Genomic DNA, 22,073 nt, shown 5'->3' on the forward strand with positions numbered 1-22,073 from the left:
GCAAGTTACGCTCTGTATACTCCAATGGTTAGCTCTTGAAAAGGCTGAACCAGGCACTGCAGACACAAACATGCTTAACCAGGGTGTGGGCCGTGCTGGCAAGTAAGCAAAGATTCAAGCCCTGCGTTGAAGGGTGGCGTGCTGGAAGGGCTGACCCGTCTGCCAAGGATGGCATCTTCACTCTTGATTCACCTGTATTTCAACTCCGGCTTGAATGAGTCACTTTGTCTTCAGGGTCTTGTTGGGATCTGTCTATAAACATGGGTTGGTTTGGTTGTAACATTTCCCTTTCCAGCCTCTGGACATCTTGTTTAATTGCCCTTTTCAAATTCTTAAGCTATCCCGCTCAGACTCCACAAGGTCTGGTCTGAATTCGGAGGAAGGGGGTGAGAAACAAGAAATGTGCCAACAGGACTTTTTTATCCTTCTTCCAAAAAGCCTTCTTACTCTCCTCACTTGAAAGCATACAGCTCTCTGGGTAGGTACCCTCTCTTGCCCCCTTCCCTCTTCATCTTTGTTCTTGGCAGAGAATCAACCAGTTTCTGACAAGGTAGGTACATTATTAAGCAATGGTGTGTTGGCAGGCAGACGGGCAGAGCCGGTTAGACAAGAGGGGGGATGAGAATGCAGCTGGTTCCCAAAGGTGTCTGTGAGAGGGATTCCTGCTTTCCTGGTACCTACTTGCTCCTGGGCTATTTACTTGTGCTCTACTCCAATGAATGAGGTGACAGGTGAGTGTGCTCACCCTTCTGGGATCATCAGCACATGCAGCAGGGCCAGGAGGATGCTATGGTGGAGAGGTTCCTGTGGCCATGACTGGGGGAAGAGGGCACCATCCAGAAGCATGATCTCAGGGGTATCTTCTGGAATACATCCTGGTACCTTCTAGTGTAGCTCCACTCTGCTTTCTGCTCCTGGCCTAGAAGCTGGGATCTGCAACAAGCCTCCGAACTTCTGACCTCATTTGTGAGCTGGAAACAGCCGTGAGCCCCACTGTTAGGCTCATGACCCCAAACAGTATGACAAACTAGCAGGTTTCTGTTGGATGCAGAAAAAGGGTTGTGACCCCTACCTTGGGAATTGCCATCAGTGTGGAAATTGCTGTTGTTTTCAGTCATTTTATGAGGAATCTGGAAAAGTTCCACCCTCCCCTGTAGTTAACGTTAAAAACAAAAGGTCTTTTACAATGCTAAGCAGAAAAGACCAATTGAAGGTAAAGCTAAGAGCTTGTGGGTGCTCCGGCCACAGTGCGGAGCAGTAGTTTACTCATACAAAAATTAACCTTCAGTTACTGCACCTCTCCTTGGGTATGGCTGACCACATTGATGGTTTCACTATGTTACTTTGTAATTACAGATTCCTTTCACCCCATTAAAATCACTATGTGTCCAAGTAGGCCATCTTTCACACAACGTCATAACCAATAGATACAATTAATTATGAATCTTTAAATATATGTATGTGAATTGCAATGACTTTTGAAACACAAAACTTCAACAGTTTAAAATTATTTTGCTGAATGAGATGACTCATTATGCCTGGGAAAAAAGATCCTGTAATTTCGATGTATTTTCCTGTCATTAAGAAAATATTATACTTCAAGCGGATGAAGGCAGCAAAATTCCCAGACCCATTATTACTGGACAGTGGTAGCAAAGAGAAGTGGATTACATTTGCCTACAGATATGCGCGTGTGTTTTAGCACCCACTTTTTGTTTATTTTTTTTTTTAAAAAAAAAAAAGGTATCAATTTAGAGGACCAAGTAGAGCTGTGGTTTGTAGAAGACAAGCCTGGACACACCAGTGTCTTCAATCCACTGCTTCCATGTCTGTGTCCCCTGTTTGCTCTGCAGACTGACCTTGGGCAGACTGCTCTGCTGGGTCATCCACAGGTTCTGCAGCTTTCGGTGGACTTTTTGTGGGTCCTGGCATATTCCCAAGGGGAGAAGGCATGTTTTGTGTGGGTGTTGGCATATTTTCGGGGGTTGCTGGCATGCTTTCAGTGGGTTTTGGCATGTTCCCAGCGGGTACTGGCACACTCTTGGGAGGTATTGGCACACTTTCTGTGGGTTTTGGCACCCTTTCTGGGAGCGTGGGCATGCTTTTGGTGGGCTTTGGCATGTTCTCAGTGGGCGTCGTCATATTTTCAGTGGGTGCTGGCGTGCTCCCAGTGGGTGCTGGCATGTGTTCAGTGGGTGTTGGTGTGCTCGTGCTGGGCTGCTCACAGTAATTCCCAGCCTCTGACTGTGTGGTGAGAGGAGAGGGGAGCTCTGACACTGGGACAGCATTACATGTTTGAGCATCACAGGTCTCTGGATTGCTGCTGTTGCTTGAGAGGGACTCCTCTGCCTTGTGTGACACACTGAAAGCTTCAGCCAGCTCCTTCAGCATGCTTTCATCAGCAGTGCACAGCTCAATGCTTGCCTGCTCAGAGGAGGAAGGGCTCGTATCAGTGTCGTCATCTTCTTCTAAGACACCATTTCCATTCACCTCCTCAGGGAACTGTGCTTGCTTTATTTTTTTGTACAATTCATTCCTCTCTTCCTGCAAAGCCCGGCAAAGGTTCTCTAGCCTCTGGATTTTCAGCACGAAGCACTCGTATTCCTTGGACCTCATGGCTTTCTGTGGTCAAAGACATCAGACAAAGTTGTGGACTGAGTTTGAGTGCATGCAGTTAATTGGTGGAACTGGCAATTAGGAAGCAATCTGAGATGTAGGCAGCCCTCACAGGACTGTGCCAGGTAGCTGGCTTTCACCAGCTGTTCTACAATAACTATGGTCTTTTGTACTGAAGCTTCAAGAGGACATTCGCTCCTGTTACTGCAGTGTATTAGCATTCCCCATACAGACTCACATCAGTTTCTCTCAAAAATATTTGCAGAAATACCTGTTGATGATCTGTAGAGATGGAAAAACATAGTGGATGTCCATACAGATGAGCATCCAAAAGCCTACCTGGACTTGTGATGGGTGTTAGTGTGAATTTGGGAGAAAACCAACTGTATTATATTTTTTGTTTATTTTGCTTCTAGGTTCTGTGAGAGCAGCCTGAGTTAGAACATTTTCTTGCTTCTACACCCAGTGATGAAACAAGAGATACAGAAACCCACAGAAATAGCAATAGCACAGAGCTACAAAGCTAACCAGAAGGACCCGGTCCAAGTTCAGTGTAAGTTTGGGGTGAAACTTCAGGCAAGCGTCTTATCTTGTTTGAACAAGTTCCAACATGCTTATGAATTTCCTCTGCAATGCCCCTGTGACAGCATTTTTAAAACTATGGTGAGCCACAGTACTTGCTTTTGGCTCTTAGAGTTTGCCTACACAGGAAGTTAATGAAAGGCGTGAATTTAAAGTTCATTAGCTAGAGCACATTAATTCCCTGGGTGGATGCTCTTGTGCAGAAAGAAAGTAGCATGAAGTGAGCTAATGCCAATTTGCTTCTATGTGAGAGCATTAACAATCACACATTTTTAGAGCACTTAAAATTCACAGTTGCATAATTCAGTTTCTCATGGACATAATGAAGGTCTCTGCACAATATAAAAGCCCCAGCAGTTGGGACTGTCTTTGTTTAAAAGACATCTAATTATTAAGTTAGCTTGAAAAAAAGACACTTAGATTCAAGAACAAATTTTTCATTGACTTCTGACAGTTTCAAGTTCTCGCATCTCCTAGTTAAAGCTTTACATGGGGAAAGAGGTACATCCTGAGAAGAAAGAGACTGCTCACCTCTTCAATCATGTCCAGTAATGCTCTGTTACAGTTCTCAAACCTGGATTTCCATGTAGCAGTATCCTTTTCCAACTTCTTCATTTTCTTTGTCATCTATAGAATCGGGAGGAAAAGCTGAATCACAACAGGAATTCCACACTTCAGATTAAATTAGGGCATCCCTTTTATTCAGGTCTTTGGCTATACTCATAACTCTGCTACCAGCAGCTGTAGTGGCTGTGCTAAGTAATAATTTTCATTAAGGGATGAATTTTAAGTAGCTGCCCTATAACTTTCAGCCTTCAGTCTGTAGTCCTAAAGTAGGGCCAGTTGATTATGCAGTTAAAAGTATAGCCAACTCCCAGAGTACAAACTATCATGAAAACAAAAGGCAAAGAAAAGGTGGCATTATTGGGTTTGTCTCGTTACCAGACCACAGTGTTAGGTTGCTGGGAAGTTAAAGAAGGGCTTGTATCTCCTGAGCCAGCAGTGCCAAGGAAGTACCCTCTGGATTAGTCACCTCTATACTACCTCCAAAACACACCGCTAGCTAAACAGCATCATCTTTCCCTTTGGTTTTCTGCAGAGTGAACTCTCTGTGAAGATCATTAGAGGTTGCATGGATCAGGGCACCAGGGTTTCGGGCCCTGGTGGCAGAGCAGAACATGGTTTATTATGACAGTGGGAACAACATGTGGGTGTGTTTGTTTTTTGACTCCCATTCATTACAGGAAATAAGTACCCCAGCTGCAAGGAAGCAGTAACTTGGGCTTAATGGTGGGAAGGTGTCGGTGGGCTTCAGCTGACGCCTGTAGACTGACATATAGCCTGCATCAACCTTTCTTATCAATGCCAGTCACCCAGGAGGCTCTGGGCACTCCTGAAGACATGGGCTGACAAATTCAGCTCTAGACTCCCCCTTTGGTATCTGAGGGTTCTATACCCAACCACCATATTAGGTTTTAGGTAAAATGTTTATTCTTCCAGGCAACTTCGGTTTTAGCTGATAGGGAGAGTGAAAAGTTCAGTTTGCAGTGCTGAAGTCTAAGCTGCTATCAGTTGTGGCTGAGGGTGCCCCAGACGTTATTTGGATGTTGATGAGATTGTTCGCCAAAATGTGCAGAAATGGCTGGACCCCAGATAAAATTATTGCAGTGAGAAACAACAAAATCTAAAAGGAAAGTGTCAAGCACAGAGTTCAGGCGTGAGCTGCTACTCACTTTCTCCATCTCTTGTTTGAATGTGGCAAACACTTCATTGCTTTTGGTCAATGTCTTCTGAAATTCTTCAAACCTTTCCGAGTAGAGAGTGATCTGCATTAACAGAGAAAAACAAAACAAAAAAAAAAAAACCCAAAAAACAAACACCACAATAATTTCAGAGACTCCAGGATGGTGAACTTCTACTTTGGTAGAAGTTAGTAAGTATTGTGTTCAGACATGGAAATTCACTTATGTTTGGAGACCACAAAGCACAAATATCAGGGAACTGAAACTCTCTGCATCTTTTTAAGATTGCAAACTATTATGATTCCTCTGTTGCAGAAAGATAAACTGAGGAAGAACAGAAAGATGCAGGCCAGAGATTTAAAAAAGATCTGAGAATTATGAGTGCCCTATTGTGAAAGTTCCAGCTATGGTGTCTCTACACAGCGTGTCCAGAAGCAAAAGAAGTGGAGGCTTCCAAAAATATTTCCCTTGGTAACTCTGTAGAGACTTCAAGACGACAGCAGCAAAGTCAGCAAAGATTTCCAGCCCCTGCCTTTCTGCACAAGCCCTGTACACTTCTTTTCTGTGTACAGTTGTGGCTGACATCTACAGGAAAGGACTTCTAGGATGACCTACGGAATGGAAGAGAAAGATGTGATCCCTGTGCCATCTCCATGGGAAGAGACTAATCTGAGCTGGTCCAACCACTGGTGTTGTGCAGAACCAGGCAGTGGGATTAACTCAAGGTGAGAGCCGGCATGGTCAGAGCCGTGCCTGTGCTCTGAGCCTTGCTTCACCACGCAGACAGCGCCAAACTCTAACCTCAGGGTATCAGCTCTGGCAGGCTTCAGCAGAGGAACTCAGTGCAGCCTGGCTGCCTAGCTGTTTACCTGCCTTCTTGATTCCCCAACAAGCCAGACTGGGAGCTGGATGCTACCCTGGCTGCACTGCTTCTGATGTCCAAGTGAGCAGGGGGGGAGGCAACCCCACATCACACTGCAGCCACAGTTTACCCTCTTCATCTTTCCGTTCCCCACTCGGTGGCCCAGGCTATGGCCAGGAGCTGCACTTGATGTGCCTCAATGCGACTCCACCATTGAAGGGGAGCATCGCTGCTCCCTTCCTATGTTATCTGTCATGCAGGGTAGCCCCACCAGTAAGCGAAGCCCAGCCTTTGCCTCACATCACCGTGATTCTGCACTGGATTCCTTCAAGCTGCATCCATGCACTGTGGCTTGAGTGAGCTGGGAGGGCACCTTGTCAGCTCTGTTTTGTAGCTGTGTGTGGACTGCAGCTACGGGCAAGGCCAGCAAAGGCAGAGAAAATAATCCCCTGCCAGCCTCTTCTGCCAGTTTCACTTCACTTCATGAAGCAGAAGCAGAAGAAAGATCTGTTGCAATGTGACAGCACTTAAGACTATTAAGGCTCCATATTTTGCTATCAATTTATACCTGGTAGCCATGTGAAAGTTAATCTGTGGCTGTATTTTGTCAGTAATACATATTTTTATATGTAAAATCTGTGCATGTTTAAAAAAAAAGATGTTCTAAAGATCTGAGGCTAGTTTTTTCTGCAAGGTTTTCCTGTTTTCTGCTTCCTTTGTTTTTGGGTTGGTTTTTTTTTCTGGGTGGAAAAAGCACTTTCAAAGCTCCAAAATAATGCAGGATGCTATATAGCTAAAACATGGTTATCTGCTCTTTGGAAAAGAAGACCAGCTCCAACTCACTGACTTCCCTCCGGTGCCAGAGCACCCCCAGCAGCGTTTAGGTGATCAGACACTTCATCTGCCCAGCCTGACAGCTCTCGTTAGAAAAAGAGTGATTGGTGTAACACACAGGGGCTGAGGTGAGGTGGGCACAGAGCAATGGGAGGTTCAAGAGCAGCCTGCAGTGCTCAGGTGTCTGGGTGTGAATACAGCACTAGCTGCAGCCCTTCCCCGCTGAGCTGGGTGAAGGCATGGGAGGATGGGAGGATGGGAGGATGGGAGGTTAATCCGTGCAGAGCTCTGTCGTGCCGGTATCGGAGCTAGCTGACATGAAGCTTGCATGTATGTGTTTATATCAGGCTGTAGCCAGATCTGTGACCTATGCACAAACAGAAACTCAGTGGGATTTGTTTTAGCAACCTGAGTGCCACAGTGGGACACTGATACCAAATGAGATGTTTGGAATAGATGTCATGGATCCAAGGAGAAATGCCTAAGCATCCCAAAGCCAAGCAAGGGAGCAGGGGTGGGGAGCCAGCAAAGTGGGGCTCCTAGCCCAGAGCTGTCATCTTAAAAAAACCTCATCTCAATTTTCTGTCTCTGCTTTTCCTTTCCAACTTCTGCCTATTGTTTAATTAGATTAAAAACCTTTCAGGTTTGAACAGGGCAAGCTCTGATCTCAGCTGGGGCCCTAGGCAGTACCACAGCACCAAGAATAGCTTCTGTAACTTAAATTTGAATAGTAGATGAATGTTTTCATAGTGGCTGGAAACAGGCTGAGAGCTGTCTCTCACTAGGAGCAGGCACTCTTGCTCCTCAGTTAAGGAGATGAGGACCCCTTGCTGCTGCCCAGCACCCTAACAGTGTGGGCAGGGAGAGAGGAGGCAGCACTGCTGCCAGGTGGGAACATGGAAGTGGAGGCAGCTCAGCATCACCATGCCATGAGGGTGCTACAGCAAGGGTGCTGCTTACATTCTTGGTTGCCATAGCCCACTGGTTGCACTACTACAGCTACCAAAAATTAAAACCCTCAGCTGACTTTTATCTTCTTGCTTTATTGTAAAGCACAGAGCTAAAAATGTCCGCCTAAGCAACATGCCTGGGGAGGGTGTGCAACATCCTGGGAAGCACCACCATGGTTTGGGTGTATTCCCTCAGGTGGTGCCAGATCCCTGTCACCATTTGAAGAGCCCGATTTGGCTGTCTCAGGCACACTGCTGCCCAGAGACAGACTGGCATGAAGGTGAGTCCCCCAATTCCTTCCAGCTCAAGGAAGCAGCGGGTGTTCATTACCTCCTGTAAAATGGAGTGGTACCTCACTCACTATAGCAGCCTGTGAGGGCTACATTATGGCTTCTCCTTATCCCACTGACCAACGTCTTCTCATAATTTCCACGTAGCTGTTCCTCTGTTAATATCCATTTCTTGTTTTGTGCTGTTTGCATCAAGGAGCTCTTTATGCTCTTTCTGTTCTGCACTTGCACAGTGACCTGTGTGATGACATCTGGTCCATGAGGGAGGCCCTTCAGTGCTACCATACTGGAAATACTAATACTACTACTACTGCTACCTGTTGTTATTCCCAGTAACTCCAAATGGAGGCTGCTGTGTGACCGGGCCCTCACACTTCAGCAGAACACCTTACTGCATATTCCACTTCAGCAAGCGAATCACTTAATTTTCATCTACACAAGCCCGCAAGGGGCACATGTATTATCAATGCCTTTGCAGACTTGTTTGACTGGATTTTTCTAAAACAATTTTAGCATTTCAAATGTGTGCTTAATATATTCTAGCTTTTATCAATACCTTCAGTTTCATTAAACTGGCTACAGAGGTCTGCCTGCATACAAAACTCTTTCTGGTTGAACATAGAAGTTTAATTAAAACCACTATGAGAAAATTTGAAGCAGGTTTGCAGTTGGGCCAGACTCAGCTGGAGGCCTTTGAGGTTTGATTGCAGGACCTGTCAAACTGGTGTCAGCAGCAGTTTATGTGATGTTCTTTGGTGCATTACCGGCTTATCTTAGCCTTTGAAAAAACATGTGAAGGACCAAACCCTTCTTAGCCTGTTCCCAGTTTATCAGTTTAGTGCTAGCCTTTCCTGAGTGCTCAACAGGTAGGAAATAGACCATCTCCAAGAGCAGACCTGGAAAAACTTACCAGTATGATTAACTGTGAGCAAAGGCTGGAAGGGGACTTCCTGATGGGTGAGGAGATGGGCAGCTGCAGAGGGGCTTAAGGGCTGACAGCCACCCCCACCCCCCTGCCAAAGCTCTGCTGGGCGAGACCTTTCTCACAGGCAGGTCAAAGAAGATAAATCTACATGACCATTTCTGTAAGTCTAAGAAAAAAAATCTACCGATGCTGTCACTTTTTGATGTGAAAGTCCAGCATGTCATCTAATGATCCCACTCGTGTTCAAGGCTGATTATTGCATTGCTCTCAAAGTGTAGTATATACTGGCTGTTTCTTGCTTTTACTGCCTTTCACTCCAGCCTGACTCTTAGTGTAATTTTGGCAAGTAATTTTATTTTATTGAATGTTTCAAATTCCAGCTAAAACCTGAAATCCTAGAGGCCCCTTTGTATAAGCCCTTAGAGGCAGAATTCCTGACGAAGTTGATTAAAACACTGCCTTAACACCCCAGTCCAGAAAAACGTGTGAGTACCTCAGCTCCAGTTTGGTAAACATGTTTCGTGATATGTTCAGTGCTTTGCTGAGTTAGAAACCTGCTTGAAGGGTAGTTATGGTGAATAGTCAAGCCAAAGCACACACATTGGTATGTGGTTGAGTACTATAAACACTCATAAATCATAGCACCATAGAAGAATGGTTTGGGTTGGAAGGGAACTTTAAAGATCATTTAGTCTGGACCCCCTGCCTTGAGTGAGACATCTTTCACTAGATCATGTTGCTCAAAGCCCCATCCAACCTGACCTTGAACATTTCCAGAGATGGGGCATCCACAGCTTCTCCGGGCAACCTGTTCCAGAGTGCCACCACACTCATAGTAAAGAATTTCTTCCTTATATCTAATCTAAAGCTACCTTCTTTTAGCTTAAAGCCATTACCCTTTGTGCTATCACTGCAGGCCCTGGTAGAAAGTCTCTCTCCATCTTTATTATAAGCCCCCTTTAAATACTGAAAGGCTGCAGTACGGTCTTCTCAGAGCCTTCCCTTCTCCAGACTAAACAACCCACATGCCACAGTATGGGCATTACCTTACAGTTGGCTTGAAAATAATCTCTTTCCTTTACAATAGTCTAGGGGATGTAGAATGAGGCTAGAAGGAATACATAGAAAGTAGTTTGGATACTTTACCTGGAATGTACCTCATTGGTTAAAAACTGGGAAACAAAGGCACACCATGCAATCACCTCTCCTACATCACCTGTGCCTGTAGGACAGTCTCTTGCTCCTTTAACATTTTGGCCTGGAGCTTCCATTCTGCAGCTTGGTTCAGGAGCTGTTTTAGACAACAAAAGGAAAACTGTTAGGTCTCTGGTTTATCAGTTGGAAATCCTCATCCTGCAGCTACCTATGCTTTTGACACTGATACCTTGATAACGAGTGATCTAACTTTCAGGTGAGTGTAGTTAGAGGCGTTGGGCAAGACAAAGTATTTAGTGCTATCCTGAGTCATGGGACAGGGCATTTGGTTTCCAAAGGTTTGTTTGAATAGAAGTTCAAAACCTACTTGTAATAAGTGTGCAGCATAGTGGACTCTAAAAAGTGTAGTATTTAACTGTATCTTCACCAGACTTCTAGAGAATGGTTATGGTACTTTCTGGCACTTTCATTTCAGCACAACTTTAGCCAAAGTCTTGCTCTCCAGTGAACAGCAAACTCCCTTTTGCATTAACGATCAGGACTTAGTATACAGGTATGGTCACAGCCAGACGTGCCTCAAAAAATCTGCAAGCTTTCAGAAAGGGAATTCATACTAATTGTCGCAGGTTTACTGTTGTCTTTGGGCTCCATTGGCATCAACGTGCCATCAGTGGGGAAGCCCAGCTCAGGGTGATAAATGCCTCACATCAAGGAGGCAGCCCAGGAAGAGCCTGACTGCAGTTTCATCTCTGGCTGCTCCTGGGAAGATGTGATTCTCTACTTCAAGGTATTCAGCAAAATGACATTCTGATGTGCAGGCTGCAGATGGAAGGGTCGGTCGAGGCTGAATGAATTATAGGAATGAGGTGTACAGAGACTTTTCCAGGCTGCAGTTCTGAGTCAGCACTTCCAAAGTACGTAGTCATTTTGTAGTAATTGGTTTAATCTGAAAGCAGGAAACATTTACTGAAGTGTTAAAGAGATGTGCCTTTCACCTACTAAACATTTATAAAGCATTTTTACTGGTTAGGCCAAATGTATTTTAGAAAAAGAATGCTAATGATAGCTTGAGAAATGAGATATAAACAATTTAGTTTACCACAGGACTTTCCTCTGTTGGATTAAGTTGTACTGTTTGAAATAGCACAGTTGTGCTCTGAAAATATATTGAAAATAAAAGTGCCATGTAAGTCAGTAGATCCTACTCTTGCATTGGAAGTGAAAGGTGAGTAGAACCATATGCAGAAAACGTATTTGATCCCTAGTAAAAACTTTTATTCTAACCATTTTGTTGGAAATAACATATGTAAACTACTTGAATACCACCTGGCAAAAGAGCTGAGGATGTACCCTGCAGATGCTAACTGAACCCCATAATGAAATCCCTCCCTACCTCCAGCTGTTTGTGGCACAGAGACTGTCTGAATTAGACTTGTTGCCCATGTAGGGGTGTGTGTATATATATATATATATTAGTTGTAGAAAAATATTTTTCCATTGATTTGGCCTTTTGAGTTGGACACACTGAATTTTTATCATCTACAGTTTCCTAGATAAGAATGTTTTACAGCTCAAGTATGCAATGCATGAAGAAATACAATGTTCTATTTGTTTTATACCTGCTTCTCAATCTTTGAGAATTTAATTTAATGTTTGGTTCAAGGGAGGTAAGTCAAATTATTCAGTTTAGATCTTGGCTAAAGTTTCAAGTAAGCTGTGTCACAGCCAGTAAAAAGAGATGGTATGAGTAGCCTGGGTTAAATGAGCCTCAGTTCATGCATTTGTTTTCCTGGGAGAGGGTATTTTCTACATATACAAAAAGATTTTTTTTTTAAGTTTGGGTGAAATCTGGATTTTTAAGTTTCAAGTTTCTTCAATAGCTACTTGTTTTGAGGTTTTTTTAAATTTAGTTATTTATTTTATTATTATATTTTAGGAAATAGAGGATGTCTGGTTTGAATGCTTTAATGAAAAGTGCTTTGAAAACCTTCCGAGATACCCAATCTCTAGTACAGTCATTACTCTGAAGAACTGGGCTTTTAACTGTATTGCTTAAATCTCAGCTAGGGTTACCTTCGTGCCCAGCGTGCCTGGGATAATGAAAAGGCCCCACTTCCCGCGTGATGCTTCTGCCGCAGCACACGAGGTGGGCAGCGAAGGCAAAGAAAAGTTGCTTCTTTTGCCTGTTAATGAAATCCTTCTCTCTTATTGACCCACATAGCTTCTGCAGCCACTAAAAATCCAGGAGTTAATAAACTCTTCTGTAATGGAAGCAAGCCACAGAGAGGCTTGCTCAAATTAGCACGCACTCTTATGCAGCCTGAGGTCATCTAAAAACACCAAGTTGGGAGAAAATGAATCGGGAGAACTGATACATTTATTAATAGGCTATGAAGAGGTAACAAGGAGGCTGAAGTGTAAAGAAATGAATAAATATTGCATGTGGTGTTTACAAAGCAGCACTTCAGTGGTGTGTGGTGATGTCACACGGTATTATTGGAACTATGATAGCTGCTGGAGGGCCAGACAGTCACATCGTGCTCAGGACTAAAAGAACCAGTGCCCAAAAACATACATTCCCATTTAATGACATGGATCTAGGGACTGGCTTAGTGAAAATTAAGCTTCCCTTTTTGCTGCCAGACTCTGCAAATTCCAATTATGTAGAAATCTGATCAATACCTTCCAGTCATATATTGAAAGCCACGGAGGCTTAAACTGTGATTAATTGCACATCAAAGTTTGCATTACAAGTGCTAAAAATATATGGTATGGTAAGCAATCCAAGTAGAGCTGACCAGTTGTAGGATAATCTTAAAATTGGATCCTTAGGTCAAGTTGACCCTTTGGGAAGGCCACACAGTATGAACCATTGCTGCTTATAGAGGGGATTGCATTCTTTGTTGCACCTGTAGAACAAATTGTGCAAGTAATGAGATGACCTGCCTGTTGAGATGTGATGTACCGAGGCTGCAGGAGGGGACATCTTCCTTGTGTGAGGTAAAGAAGTTTTGTACAGGGGCAAAGATTCCTACATGGAAGAACTGCCTAGGAAGACATCAAAGTGAGCCTTCAAGGAGTAATCAAATAGATAACAGAATACAAAAATTTTCATTTAAAGACATTTGTAAATCCTGCAGCAAAAGCCATGCACAGGGATGTAAAAAATGGCATGGAGGGAAAGGTTCGGAAAGCTGTTCCCTCAAGGAGCAGGATGCTGAAATGCAGTAAGGCTCTGGCTTTGATCGTTACCGAGCTGGAGAGAGATACAGCTAAATGAGAGGACTCCGTCAAAAACACTGTGATTTCATACATACATATATATACACTACTCCCACAGAAACTAGCACAATAGCTGGGTGGGTGGGACTGAAAGCTCAGCAATAGGATTGAGGTGGGAGACAAGTGTAGGCCAGCTCTCTGGGTGCTGGGCTACCTGCGATGAATCTTGACAGGCTAATTGTGCCTTGACTCATTGAATGGCTTCTGGCCAGTCACCTAAGTTCTTCAACGACATCTACCTCGCTCTGAGGCGGTGTTAGCCATACAGCAGCAGCCTACCTCAGAGGAAGGGTTTTAAAGCGTTTCTTTGGACAGTGTGAAAAACATTCCTTGTACATGGTGCATGTCATTACACACCCACTGCTTAAAGGCTTTGTAGCCTGTTTTCAAACCTGCTATTTCATAGGTGCTAGTCACACATACAGCAAAGCCACAAAGAAAATCTCCCACTCCCAAATGGAGATGGTGATGACTTTCACTGCTTTAAAATAAGTGAAAACTATGCATATCTGTTCTGGATAAAACACACAAAGAAGGTTTGGCTAGAAACAGGGCCAGTCACAGGCAACAGGCAGCCCCAAAACTCTTATTCTGTGAGGCACAGCAAGAAAGGTCATTGATACGAGGCCGTATGTGTCAGTTTTCCACAGTGTCAGTGCCCTGTCTTTTACATCATCTGGGTTTTTTTCCCCAGTATTTGAAATCTGGTGCTCAGTAGCAAAACCCCCAGTGACAGCAGTAAAGCAAGCCCAGATTTGCTTTGCTGTTGTAAGGGATTTCTTGGAAATGTTTCCTAGGGTTTGAATCTGCCAAGAATTAATGAAATTTTGGGGTTTGGCTTTACACAGGCCTCACAGCGAAAGACAGTAACTCAGCTGGACCACAAAGTGTCATGCAGTGACATGCAGATGTGCACATGGAGAAGCCCTAGCTCCTCTTTCCCCCCTCAGTCTTCATCTGGGAGTAAAGCTGAGCGGGGATAGGTGTTCCAGCCACAAGGTCAGTACAGAGAAAGAGGATAAATGCTCTTATGTGCAATTTTTGATAAGAGGTGTTTGTTGTGTTTCCCTTGGAGCCCCACATTTTCATCCATATTTTATGATACTTTGGCCATGCTTGGGCTAATGTATCTGTTTCCAGATATGGGGAGGGGATAAATATACTATCTTTAGAGCTCTCTCATGCTACTCCTGAGTTAGCTGGGTGACTGGTGAAGAATAAAGCTTTCTTCCAGCAGATGAGAGCCTGTCACTCCCCCTGAGCAGCTTCAGCTGCTGTCTCCACTGAGAAGAGGAACTATGTGACAGTGTTGAACTCCAATCCTTTGTAGATGTGAGGATTGCTGTGAAAATACCAGGCAGCCTGAGAAAATTAATTTTAGTCTGATTGAGTCACAAAATGTGTGAGACCACGGAGGAGTGCCCCCTTCCCATCCCAGCTGTGCCTGCGGAAGACATCCCGCTTGGCTTGGAGCTGCTCTTCTCTGTCCCTCTGTCAGAGATGTCCCCTCTGCCAGGTGGGGAGGAACAGCAGATGGGGCTGCTAAATGGACCCAGACCCTTCCTCCATGAGAGAGACGCTGGCAGACCCATGTGGGGAGGAGAACCTCTGCAAAAGAGAAGGGGAAGCTCTGTCACAGCAAGCAGCTCCTGTGGCCTCCTCCACTGGCCAAAACGGACCTGCAGAAGGACCTCTGGGGAGGTTCAGAGCCTGGGGGGATAGCAGCCTTCACCAACCTCACGTTAATCCCACGTTCTTATTCTCCTTTCTGTTTGAATGTGCTCATTTATCATGGGGGGAGATGGAGTATCAAATATCAGAGCCGTTTGAAAGCTAATGGCATCACCTGACCCAACGCCATGATAAATCACCTGTGTAGTAATGGTGAGTTAGCTACAGCGGTCTGTGCTCTAACCCACTGCTCTGCACTTGGCTTCAAAAAGTGTAAATGCCAATGAAAGCAGCCTTTCAGGGGCTGTTCCTTTACATTAAGCATTGACAGTAACAATAAAAATGTCTCTGCTACCATATCCCAGCTTGTGCCTGAAGAACCAGTATATTGGTGAAATAGCATGCAGGGCTCATTTTGGACTTAAGTTAGATAAAAGACAGATTAGAAGGATAGGTACATATTCCTTTTCTTTTTGATGTCGCTCCTCGGCTTCCTTCATCATTTCCTGAGACTGCTCCAACTTGGCATCCACCAGTTTCTGTTGAAGTTCTCTGTGCTTAAATATTTTATCAAGGTGCTGTAAGAAAATAAATTCCGCTGAATGTGCAGGTTTAATTATGTACACAGACCTTCATGCTCATGCATGTACAGCTATCTACTGGAACACTCGTAAAACAAAAATATTGTGAAACAGGAAGACTCCTAGCCTATTGCAATTACTAAAAAACTACAGCACTGATAAGAACAAACTGTGCCAGAATTTAAATGGGAAGGGAAACCTGTTTACATTATCTAGTTAAGGTTTTTTGGGGTTTGTTTTTGTTTTTTTCTGCAATAAATCAAAAAGCCTTAGCATCTTTGCCAGTTCTATGGTCTACATATGAAGTCATCAGTATAATCCAATATAACTGAAGATTAAATAATTGCTCATCAATAATAAATACGCAGGGGACACACTTTTCTTCATACTTCTCTCGATCTTTTAAGTGGTCAATGGATCTAAGGCACTGTGTGGATAAATGTGTAAAGACACACTGCACCTGCAGTACTTGGGAGCATGCGGACAGCTCATGTCATCCTCTCTGTAAATACAAGCCCCACACATCCCCTTTGCTCCAGCCACACATGCACAATGTGGGCTTGGAGGGCCCCGGTGAAAGTACATGAGTGGGGATGTGGAGAAGATGAGACCAGATGAACAGAGGCCTCCTCTGTTCTGTAGACTATCTGGCTCCATGGTGACCTTCAGGAGGTAAATGTTGCTAATACGCTCTTCACTCCTGATTCATTTAGATAAAATTCACAGGAGCAAATATTCTGAGTGCATCCCTCTGCTTTACATTCTCTTCTCATAGAAACCACAAGGCAGGAACATACATTTCCTTCACTCAGATTTCACACATGATGCAACAGATCTGGAAATGCATGTATTGTATCAGGCATTCCAGGTTGTAAGGACAGATTACTTATGTTTTATTCAGTATGATAATGTTGTCTGATTGCACTGAGGCTCACAGCAAACGTATTTAGAAACAATAAAAAGACCCATTGTGATGTTTCTTAGCATTCATCATAAAATAAATTTTAAAACATGGTTGTCTGGGATTTTACTGGAGGATTTTTTTTCACGTCAAAATTTTCTGACCAACTCTTAATGCTTACAGAAATAATAATTTCCCATCTATCTATTATCTGCTAGATCTTATGGCAAGCATTGTGCCTGCAAAGAGGAATCTATTCCAATGCAAAGGGCCTCCTTTATCTGCCATCTTAATTTTCTGCTTCTGGGGAAGGGTCAAGGCATTTACATTAGAGCCCTTCTCAGCAGCCTGTGTCTGGAGGGAGCAAAAGTGTATCTGGTGTCACCGGCTGAGCAGGCTGTCCAAAATGATGGGACCTGGTAGCTGCTCCGTGGGGACTTGGGGGGAAGCAGGAAAGGGGAGCTGGGGGAGGTCCACAGGGGTTTGGGGGAGCTGTGAGGGGCAGCTCAGCAGGCAGCTGGCACACCTCGCTGCTTGGGTGCCTCGGTCCCTCTCCCCACAGCAGCAAGGCAGTGGTGGGTGCTGCAGGCAGGGTGCTGGCAGAGATTGCCCTGTGGAGTCTGGTGGGCTTGCTGCGTGCATAGTCCTGCTCAGACAGCAAGGTGTGTGTCGGGGCTATCTTCGTTACCTCCATGAGACACCCGAATGACAGCCAGCGGGGAGGACAGGCTGGCAATGCTTTCTGCTTTCCCCTGGGAAGCCGGGTTTGCTGCCTATCCCCATGGGCAGCCAGGGCATTGCTCTCACCTCTTCCCGCAGCTCGTACTGGTCGATGATGCTTTTCAGCTTCTCTGCCAGCTCTGTGTTCTCCTGGCAGAGCTTCATGTTCCTCTCGCTTTGCTGCTCGATCTGAGCCTGGATTTCACTCAGTGTGCCCTGGAAATGATTAGTTATTTCTTTCCTCTTCTCATCTTCCTCCCGTGCCCGCTGAATTGTTTCCTCCTGTTGTTAAATGGGAGAGAATGCAGTCATGTAAGAAAGACACATAATAAGCTGTTCCAGAAAGATACTCTTTCAGAGCAGCATAAGGCTTCCCTTTGAAGGATTATACGTGTTTGTGTTCCTCTTTGGAGATCTTCTTGCTTTCCTCTGCTCCAGCATTAGGCATGATTCTAAATTTACAGAGCAAATTATGCAGTGGCCTTGAAAAAATTAGGAGACTAAGAATTCACATTTATAAAGATGGATGTGGAGCAGTCTCAGATCAAAGCAAGCCTGGAAAAGGGGACATACATACATGTCTTCGTTCACGATACTGCAGCACAGCTTTTGCTTTGGGAGAAGATATTTAGTAGAAGTAGTCAAAAGCTCTTTTATTGAAATTCTTTTTGAAAGAATTTAAAAAATCACCCTTTAGAATGCCACCTTTTAACTAGGAATGCTCATATTAAATTTATGGTCTTTGGGATTTTCATTTTTAAGAGAAATCCATCACTTTCTGTAAAATCCCTCCCAGTTCCTTATTTTCGCTTCCCTAACTTTTTAAATGACACCAACCTTTGCACTAATTTATTAGGTAGTGCAATCAAGGAAAGATTGTAGACAGTTTCTTACAGAATCAAAGCAGAAAATCAGAATTTTGCCTGGAGAAAGATAGGTGGATTTTTTTCCCCTGATTATTGAAATTCAGTTTTGGATTTATTTATATAAAAGTCAGTGCAGAAAGAATTTGGATTCATTGCTTTGGATCCAGAAATATGGACTGTTTTTATTCCCTACTCATTTGTTTCCAGGGCAGTCTGCTCTTTTAGGGAATATAATCCTGACATACAGTGGCTAGGACCATATCTGCTCTAGTTACAAATCATGCCAGAACCACATTAAGAACCCACTCCACAGCATGCAAATGGTATACTCTATTAAGGCTTCAACTAGCATAGTCATTTACATAAAAATCTCTGATAACACTGCATATGGATATTTTCTATAAATATACTTGAATAAAGCCTTAGCTGACTCTAATGAGGTATAATTTGTATCATAAATGTGACATAAAAGGAGTTGATTCAGGCCCTACTCTTAAAGTAAGATGAATATCAAATGACCCAATTTCTACTTAGCATGCACAACACAAGCCTGATCTTGGACAACTGCTCTTCAAAGCAGGGGATGTGTGTCCTTCTGCTGACGGGTGAGTGATAGAGATGACACCTTGGATGACAAGAGGAAAGTATTGAAACCATTAGTGCTAATAATACTATGGTGCACAGAAATCACCATGAAGCCCTGCTGTGCTCTCTGCAGTTTACACAAGAACACGTGTGTGTACTGACAAACAGAGTAAAACAAAGCGTGAGCCCTGAAGGGCTCTCACTCTTAGGAAGAAGGAATTTCAGATGGAGCTGGGCAAATGACTTGCGGGCTCCTTGTTCAGTACTGGGGTTGGAAATTGGACCCACAAAAAATATGCAGCAAGATGAAAGAGAAGCTTTCCAATTATTTTTTTTAATTGGTGAGGATGATTTTGATTTAGCTTGAAACATTTTACTTGACCAGAAATTGAGCTGTGTTCTGTTTGTAGTTATTTTTGCTTATCCCGTTTAGTGCAATATCGAAACAGAAATGCTGTTCCAAAGTAAAAAATTCTACTCAGAAGGTGTTTTAAATCAACCACTTTAGCATTCCCAAAACTAAACATTTATTTTTCCTTTGCAGGGGGATGTTTACAAATAATGTCCTCCTTTTCATTTTTGTTCAAAACTTTGCCAAATTTAACTTGAACTCCTAGATAGTTTTGGTCAAGTCAGAACTCCATTTTACCTCTAATACACTGTTTTAAAAAAATTCTCATGCCTTTTAGTTCTCCACTGTATAGGTGCAGCCTTGAGCAGGGAGGAGCATGAGCAGGTGCTCTCACTCCAAGAAGTCAGAGTGAGAAATTGAACTCGCATGCCTAGAGTCCTATTTCTATGACTTCAAAACATCCTTCCTCAAAAATACTTTATTGTTTCAGTGGACCAAATGGTGTTATAACATGTCACTGCTGTGAGTTAAAGCTTTCTGGAGTAATAAATTCGGCTGAATATAAAACAAAAATTTGGTGGATTGTGTGCATTTCACACTGAACAGTTCTATTACAAGGTGAAATGAGACATCCTGAGAGTAGCAATTATGCAAATGTAAAAAACCCCCACCTCTATGCATGTGTTACTCAGAGGATCTTATTTCCTGCTCATCCTCTCTTTTGACGTAGAATAATTATACAGAGTGCAGAGACGATACAAAGATTCATGGTTAAAGACACTAAGCCAGGAAGCATTTAGTTGCAGGGCACAGTATTTCTCTTGACCTCTTCTGTTTCAGAGAAAAAGATACTTGAGGAGGATATTTGCCTGAGGGGGGGCCGGGATGTGTCCCAGAGCGCTCCTCAGGGTGCCTCATAAAATGGCAGTGATTTGTTACACCTGTGCCAGGGGACAAACCCCTCGGTGCCTCAGTGCTCTGCTGTGCCACGGAGCTGGCTGCGACACTGGCAGTGCTCAGCTGATGGTAGGCTCATGCCCAGTCCCTAAGGTAACACGGTTTCAATCTCAGAGGCTTCTAGGTGCTACTGAGAACACCATGGGAATCGTGATGGGTCTTTGGAGGTGCCTGCTTTAAATCTGAGCCTTTACTAGCGGTAAAAGCCTACAGCTGAGGCACTGGCGTCAGGGAAGGGCTGGAAGCCCACGGTGCCACCAGCAGAGCCCTGCGTCCCTGCCAGCTCTGCTGCAGGGCTGTGGGGCTGGCTCCCCTTCACCACCTCACCTGGGCAGGCACAGTCTGGCAAACCCCAGATCATTGGCATCACCCAGCTTTTATTATCGCGAGGCTACAGCCCTAATTCTTTGCTTATACTTGTCCCTGTGACCGAAGAAAATGCACTTTCTTCCAATAGGTTCCTTAGTCCTTCCCGTTTCAAAGTTTCCCATAGTGTAAAGTAAGATCTTTAAGTTTTTCCCCAGACTGGAGGCTTGACTTCTGTATTGTGTTACTGCTATAGCAGCTGAAGTAGCTGTGGGGAGGCAAGAGCTCCTGTCTTGCTTGGTTGCAGGGGGCGGAGGGTGTTTGGGGTGGTGACTTCTCAGCGTCATGATGAATCCATAACATGTAAACCACAACTGGCCTTGTCATCTGCTTCACTATGGGCTTATTCTTTTGATACTTTTTAAATTAAGTGTTCGGTTTTAGTGAGAAAAATAAAGCGTTGTAAATTCTTTTTAGATTTCCAGTTGTGGAAGGCTGAAGTCCATCCATAAACTATTGTTCCCTTTCCTCTGCACTTTCTTAGCTTTGTGCTCCCTATCTACCTTGTCAAAGATATATTCTTGTGTCCTGCTGCAATACTGCTATCATTCTTGTGTTTTACTGCTAAAAATGTAAGAATGCATTTAATAAAACCTTGTAAAATTAAGACAAGGATATTTTGCCATTTGGGATTTATCACTGGAATGTGAGACAATTTGCAAATAGAAGGGCAGGATTGTCTCTGGTCTTCATGCCTCTCTGAGGCAACGCAAGAAGACTGTTGGTTTGCTGAAGTCATATCAGCTGAGGCAATACGAGCATGGACTCCTCGTTTTCAATGAACCGTTCTCTTCATTCCCAGGCACCACAGCCTGAGCCAGTTTGGAGCTGAGCCCATACTTGAAGCTGCTGACTTCTGTGACATTTGTATGAAAGTCACTGCTTAATGGCCAGTAGCAGGAAGGACAAGGGATCTGAGATGTTCATCACTACAAGATGCTAAGTGGCCACCAAACTGTCAGATAATTGGCAGAACACAAACACCATGCAGAGAAATGAGTTGCTATTGGTCTTAGCAGAGCTACTCTCTATTGCAGTGGGAACACAACCTGCTATTTCACGAACATTTATTCTGCTTTTTTTGGATGGAGAATTAAACATCTGTTTTCTGCTGTGAAGTGTAACTGCAAGGAAATAATCTGAATAGCTGGACTGTAAGTAAGTCAGATTTTGAGGCCAGTGTCCAATACTAACCAGAAATTTTTCTTCTCTGATCTGCCCTGTCGATTTTCAGCGCTGCTCCACATTGCATATTCATCACCACTTGGCTGCACTGATCTCCAGTTAATGGGAATTCCACACACCAGATGAGTGAAGATGACATTTACATGACGTGATGTGCATATAACATACCACACGGTAAGTCAGAGGAGATTCATGATCTGGACAGGCCAGGTTTCTCCTTTGCTATTGAAATGACACAATCTCCTACAGTTTCTATTTTCCACGCTTTGGAACATAATCAGAAGTGCTAATCCCAAGTGCTAAAAAATTATGAATCAGCTTCTCTGTCCTGCCAAAACCAAAATAAAAATTACTTAAGCAGGAGATTTTAAAAATAACATTTGGTGGATTCTCCTGTTTTGGGCCCTCTCAGTACAGTCATAAGCGAAATAAAATTGCACTCATTTAAATAAACAGAAGATGAGATTCCGGAGAATCACAGATCTCCAGGAGCTAAAGCTTAAATGCAAATATTCCAAGAACTGTGTTAAAGTTCCTAGAGAGACAAAACCAGATAAAGATATGGAATGCCTTTGTTTAATTCTCATTCATTCTGCAAGTGTATTTTGTCTTACTGTCTTATTTAACTTCGAGGGTTTTATGCTGAAAGC

The 22,073-nt window shown here is 43.7% G+C and overlaps 1 protein-coding gene across 1 annotated transcript in view; it reads right to left on the reverse strand.

Annotated features, from left to right (window-relative positions):
- Positions 1-1,733: 1,733 nt before the first annotated feature.
- TXLNB (taxilin beta) overlaps positions 1,734-22,073 on the reverse strand; it is a 29,517-nt gene continuing 9,177 nt past the window's right edge. The window contains exons 4-9 of the mRNA XM_005230166.3: positions 17,200-17,394; positions 15,369-15,488; positions 10,019-10,093; positions 4,932-5,024; positions 3,730-3,825; positions 1,734-2,622 (exon numbers count right to left, since the gene is read on the reverse strand). Coding sequence (XP_005230223.2) covers positions 1,810-2,622; positions 3,730-3,825; positions 4,932-5,024; positions 10,019-10,093; positions 15,369-15,488; positions 17,200-17,394 — 1,392 coding nt within the window. The 3' untranslated portion in view covers positions 1,734-1,809. The remainder of the gene's footprint in view (positions 2,623-3,729; positions 3,826-4,931; positions 5,025-10,018; positions 10,094-15,368; positions 15,489-17,199; positions 17,395-22,073) is intronic.

This window comes from Falco peregrinus, chromosome 7 (genome assembly GCF_023634155.1).
Source record: "Falco peregrinus isolate bFalPer1 chromosome 7, bFalPer1.pri, whole genome shotgun sequence".
Lineage (NCBI taxonomy): Eukaryota > Metazoa > Chordata > Aves > Falconiformes > Falconidae > Falco > Falco peregrinus.